This window comes from Nematolebias whitei, chromosome 17 (assembly GCF_014905685.2).
Source record: "Nematolebias whitei isolate Nwh7 chromosome 17, NemWhi1, whole genome shotgun sequence".
In the NCBI taxonomy this organism is placed as follows: Eukaryota; Metazoa; Chordata; class Actinopteri; order Cyprinodontiformes; family Rivulidae; genus Nematolebias; species Nematolebias whitei.
In genome coordinates this window covers 36,468,023-36,473,984 of record NC_056514.1, presented here as the reverse complement: position 1 = coordinate 36,473,984, position 5,962 = coordinate 36,468,023, and the positions used below count along the sequence as shown (strand labels likewise).

At 39.3% G+C, this 5,962-nt stretch overlaps 1 protein-coding gene across 1 annotated transcript in view; it reads left to right on the top strand.

Moving 5' to 3' along the window:
* tanc2b (tetratricopeptide repeat, ankyrin repeat and coiled-coil containing 2b) overlaps positions 1 to 5,962 on the top strand; it is a 69,425-nt gene that overhangs the window by 38,605 nt on the left and 24,858 nt on the right. The window contains exons 9-12 of the mRNA XM_037691539.1: positions 1,975 to 2,206; positions 3,097 to 3,266; positions 3,412 to 3,690; positions 4,527 to 4,694. Of these exons, the coding sequence (XP_037547467.1) occupies positions 1,975 to 2,206; positions 3,097 to 3,266; positions 3,412 to 3,690; positions 4,527 to 4,694 (849 nt within the window). The remainder of the gene's footprint in view (positions 1 to 1,974; positions 2,207 to 3,096; positions 3,267 to 3,411; positions 3,691 to 4,526; positions 4,695 to 5,962) is intronic.

Genomic DNA, 5,962 nt, shown 5'->3' with positions numbered 1-5,962 from the left:
AGATAGATAGATAGATAGATAGATAGATAGATAGATAGATAGATAGATAGATAGATAGATAGATAGATAGATAGATAGATAGATAGATAGATAGATAGATAGATAGATAGATAGATAGATAGATAGATAGATAGATAGATAGATAGATAGATAGATAGATGGATGGATGGATGGATGGATAGATAGATAGATGGATAGAGAGATAGATAGATGGATAGAGAGATAGATAGATGGATAGAGAGATAGATGGATAGAGAGATAGAGAGATAGATGGATAGAGAGATAGAGAGATAGATAGGTAGATTTAGATAGATATAGATACATAGATATAGAAAGAGATAGATAGATATGTATAGATAGAGAGAGATAGGTTAATATAGATAGATACAGCTATAGATAGATAGATATAGATACTTTCTTTCTTTCTCTCTCGCTCACTCCCTCATTCACTCAATCCGTCCCTCCAAGGGTAAATTTGGACATTTTGCACTAAACAAAGATTCTTCCACAATTAAATTCACTACAACAGCAAAAGTCACGTGAACACCACAATAAAAACACATATTGCACATTCCCACATACATTTAAACATTTACAATTAAGGCTCAGTATAGAAACGTTTAAGTCTTAAGTTCTTTACACATGATGCATTTTGTGTTTTATTGGGTAGCATCCTTTAAAAATACAAATTATCTACCCTTCTTCTATTGGAGTAAACCCCACTTGATTGATTTCATACTTTGCAATGAGTATCTTTAATTTTTTTTGTTTGTTTGTTTGTTTTGATTTGTGAGCAACCATAGAATTTCCAAGTTTCCGTCCATTTATAATTAAAAACGTGCAATTTAATTTAAAATATCCTTCTTTTACGTTGTATTTTCTCTATCGGGGCAGCAGTAGTGGCGTATGTGCGCTTTTAGAAACACTTTTTCAACAAATAAATACAAACATTTGTTATAAAAATACATTTAAAAGCTTCAAAAGGCAGTTCATCACCTTTGAGGGTTTTTGTTCTGTAGGACTTTGCTTTGATCTTTAAAAAAAAATAATCTAATTGAACTGAGATGCTCTTGGTAGTGCGTGGAGCTCTTTATCTGTATTTAATGTAAACTTACATAATGTGTTAAACCTGCACATTTTTCTCGACCCCCCCCCTTCGCGGCTGCTCTGCCATCTGCAGCCCCAGCCTGCTGCATTATGCAGATGTGTTTAAAAAAGAAAAAACAACTTTGCCATGGATCCTTATGAAATATTTATACCTGAAGAAAAGCCATTTTCCTGCCAAGCTATTAGATCTTGTTAACTCTGGACATTAATAATTGAGCTCATTCCCTTTTTCACCTCCTTTTTTTTGTTGTTGCTTTCAAGCCCTTTGTTCATCGCTGACCAAAAATTAACATTTCATTTGATTAGTTCCTTTTCTTTCTCCTTCCTCTTTGCTCCGCCTGCCGTCTGATCGCCGCTGAAAATCCTAACTCTTTGTGATCCCTTCATGCCCCCGCCGAGCTCGTTCACACCTGCTGCCATTGTTTCAGTGGCTAAAAATAATAATTCACATAGACTCTGGGAAATAGAGAAAATTTAAGAATACTTTTTGTTCCTCTGCCCATTCATTGGTGTAATCTTTCGTCTGATCGTGTTTCAGTTGTGAAAAGTGACAGTTTGACTCCTTCGTGCCACAGTCGTCTCAACACATGCATGAGCTGACTTCCAATCAGCCTCTCCTTGCAGCCAGAAGCCATGAATTATTAATAGCTAAGGCCGTACAGTGAAACTAGACGTATTATGTTTCATTAAACTGCTATCATCCACCATAAAGTTGACTCGATCCCAAATGCCTGGCCGCTTTAAAACCGACCTCCCTGAGATCCCTCCCCGACTGTAATATACCAGGGAGCTGAAAGGGAAAGGTGGAATATGTTCCTTTGTGCGTGACCTGGCTGAGATTTTCTTCCCGCCCTCTGTCTCTCCCAGGTGGTGGCCTACCATTACTGCCAGGCAGATAACGCCTACACCTGTTTGGTGCCGGAGTTCGTGCACAACGTGGCGGCTTTGTTGTGCCGCTCGCCGCACCTCGTCGCCTACAGGGAGCAGCTGCTCAGGGAGCCCCACATGCAGAGCATCCTGAGTCTGCGCTCCTGTGTTCAGGACCCCCTGGCCTCCTTCAGGAGGGGGGTCCTGGAACCACTGGACGCTCTTTACAAAGGTGACACACACACCGTTGAGTGTTTTGTTGACTCCAAAGACAATAAACAGTAACAGACTCGAACTGTGTGCTCATTCATTGGGTTTAACTCTAACTTTTTGTGCATTCCTGTTTAATGAATTATATTTTATTGTACTTTTATACTTTTGTCGTGTTTCAGTCGGCATTAATGTATTAACTTTATTTAATTATTTATTTTAGATTTTAAAAATACTGCTAAACGGCTAAAAGCAACAACACCCAAAGTCAAAATGATATTCTGATTTTTTTTAAACTTATTTTTCTGTCCATGTTCAATTTAAGCAATTGTTACTTTTTATTTAACTCTAACTCTGATTTAACTTAAATTACTGTTTTAGCTACTATCTTAGCAATAAATTTGCTAGTTTTGGCTTCTTTTTTTTGGTCACATTTAGCACTAGAAGCAGGCTTTTTTTTTTCATGCTCTTATGCTAATTTTAGTCATTTTGCTACTATTTTGCTAAATATAACTTTTAGCTTTCTATGGTTGCGCTATATTTAGCTTTTCGCTATGATTTGCTAATTTTACCTTTTAGCAATAGCTTTGCTATTTAAAGTTTTTAGCTGTTGTTTTTATCTTTTACCTCTGAGCAGCAGTTTTGCTAATTTTAGCTTTTAGTTACTTTAGCGTTTGCTTGGCTTGTTTTAGCTTCAAGAGCAGATCTCTCTTGAGAATGAGACTGAATGACAATAAAGTCTAAATAGAATTTTAAAAACAATTCAGTTAACGATTATCGTTTAAACACAGATTCAGTAAAGTCAGTTTTTCTAGTTTAATTTTAACATTTTTTTAAATTAAATCAAAAGCCTGACGTGTATAATAAAACTCTCATGCAACATTTCTGTTTCTTTCTCCGACGGGTTTTCAGAGAGAAAGATCAACTCAGAGGAGGACCTTATCATCCTCATTGACGGCCTCAACGAGGCTGAGTTCCACAAGCCGGACTACGGAGACACCGTCGTGTCTTTCCTCACTAAAACCATCAACAGATTTCCTCCGTGGCTCAAACTGGTGGTCACAGTCAGAACCACGTTACAGGTGACTGACGGTCATTTCTAGAGAACTGATCTGTCTGACTCTGTTCTCGCTGCATGTTCCAGCAGAACGTAAATGGGTTTTGTTTATAAAAGTTAGTATTGAATGGATGAATAAGCTAACGTGCTGTTGTTGTAACCTTCTGCAGGAGATCACCAACGCGCTGCCGTTTCACCGCATCTCCCTGGACGGCCTGGAGGAGAACGACGCCATCGACCAGGACCTGCAGGGCTACATCCTGCACCGCATCCACAGCAGCCCGGAGATCCAGAACAACATCTCGCTCAACGGCAAAATGGACAACACCACCTTCGGCAAGCTCAGCACCCACCTGAAGGCCCTGAGCCAGGGATCCTACCTATACCTCAAACTCACCTTTGACCTCATCGAGAAGGGCTACCTGGTGCTCAAAAGTTCCAGTTATAAGGTGCATAAATGTTGCTTGGGCTTTGCAGTTTAATAAACTGGTGGATTTGACACATTTGAAGTGTGAAAAGAGCACGACGTGAGAAAAATATCCAGAGGAGAAGATGTCCAAACGTGCAAAGTTGTTTGCTGGAGTCTATCCACTTGTTTATTTAACGTACCAACATAATCTGATGTTGTACAGGTGTAGCTGTGTTGTCCAGGTGATAGGAGCTTTACGACAGTTAGAAATCTCCTGACAGAAGTTGTGTAAAGTACTTCACATCAAAATTATTGCTCCCCATTAAAGAAAATTTATGTTATTTGCTCTAAAGTCGTAAATCCACGGAGATGCTGCTTTCACGGCTTATTAAAAGCAAATGTAATTGTGTTGCAGCTTCATTTGTTATGCGTTCAATCATGCTTTAAAGCCTTCAAATCCAAAATAAATAACTCGTTAATTTCCCCAGACAAAGCAGCAATGTGTTTATTTTTATTATATACCTTCATTCTGGCTTGTTTTATTGGTTTTTGTTATAAAATAAGTTTTACAAAAGCTTCTTTCCAACAGCCAGAACACCTTTTTGATAAATAATGCATTTGAAATGTTACAGTGTGCATTTCGTAATGAAATATTTTATCTCACGCCCCCCAGATTCATTTAATTTCATGTATTCAGACGTGCTCCCAGACTCCATGGAAGAAATGACAAGTGATAAATTCACATTCTCCGCTCTGAGGAAGTCCGTGCGGAATAGTCGAAGATGCTCCTGTGCAAACACGATGCATTATGCATGAAGCGTAGCGCCGATCCAACGGAAATCTGCAGTCAGATCCTGTCCTTCCCTTTTTCTTCAGGTGGTTCCAGTAAATTTGGCGGAGGTTTACCTGCTCCAGTGCAACATGCGTTTCCCCACGCAGTCGTCGTTCGAGCGGGCCCTTCCTCTTCTCAACGTGGCCGTGGCGTCCCTCCATCCGCTGACAGATGAGCAGATTTATCAGGCCATCAACTCTGGCTCGCTGCAGGTAGCTGTCCGCAAAATACTCCTCCAGCTGGAGGCTTTTATTTATATGAAGTTCTTAAAAGGTCATGAAACAGCAATTTTTCTGCTTTAATTGAAATTAGAGCTGGTTCAATATGGTACGGATTGAAATGGAAAAATATAAATGTGGGGGCTCCATGGTGGTGCAGCCTGTTCTGTGACAAATTAGGTTTTTATTATCAGACCCCCAAAATAATGTGTATTGCGCAAGTTTTCTTTAACATTAAGATGTTTTCTTCCAATTTTTCCATTTGTAGGTAACACACGTCACAGGCAAATTAAAGGAACACTTTGTCTTTAGAGTTCGGTTTAATGGCTCCTTTACTCTGGATTAAATAACTCACATTTGTGTTTTAATCATTTTCAGTGCTGACACTTTTAAACAATTTAATTAAACTCTCGTCTCTCTTCTTTTATGCAAAATTCATAATTTCCCTGAAAAAATGCCACTTTATCTACTTCAGTTCATTTCAAGTACCTCCGAGACCCTTAAAATTGAAATATTAAAAAATGTAGTTTAAAGTGCTGTTTTTTGGAGCGGCGCGATGGCGCAGTTGGTAGAGCTGTTGCCTCTTATAATAATAATAATAATACATTTATTATTTTGTATAGCGCTTTTCTAAATACTCAAAGACGCTTTACGTGAGTTTAAAAAATTTTAAACCAACAATGTATCACAACACATAAAAAAACTAAACATTTAAAAAGGTAGAATTTAAACATTAAAAGCAATTTTAAACTGGTGGATTTTGAGTTATTTCTTAAAAGTGGAGAGATCGGAGCAGGCACGAAGCTGTTGGGGCAGCGAGTTCCAGAGGGCGGGGTCCCCGATGGAGAAGGCTCTTAGCAAGAAGATCGCCGGATCAAATCCCAGCCCAGGGGCCTTTCTGGGTGGAGTTTGCATGTTCTCTCTGTGCATGCATGGGTTTTCTCCGGGTGCTCCAGTTTCCTCCCACAGACCAAAAACATGTATGTTAGGCTGATTGGTAACTCTAAATTATCCCTAGGTGTGAGTGAGAGAGTGAATGGTTGTTTGTCTCATTTGTCTCTGTGTCCCTGTGATGGACTGGAGACATGTCCAGGGCGTCTCCCACCTCTCGCACAGTGATTGCTGAACATGGCACCAGTGACCTCCGTGATATGAAAAGGAAAAAAGCGAGTAGGATGGATGGATGGATGGATGGATGGATGGATGGATGGATGAATGGATGGATGGATGGATGGATGGATGGATGGATGGATGGATGGATG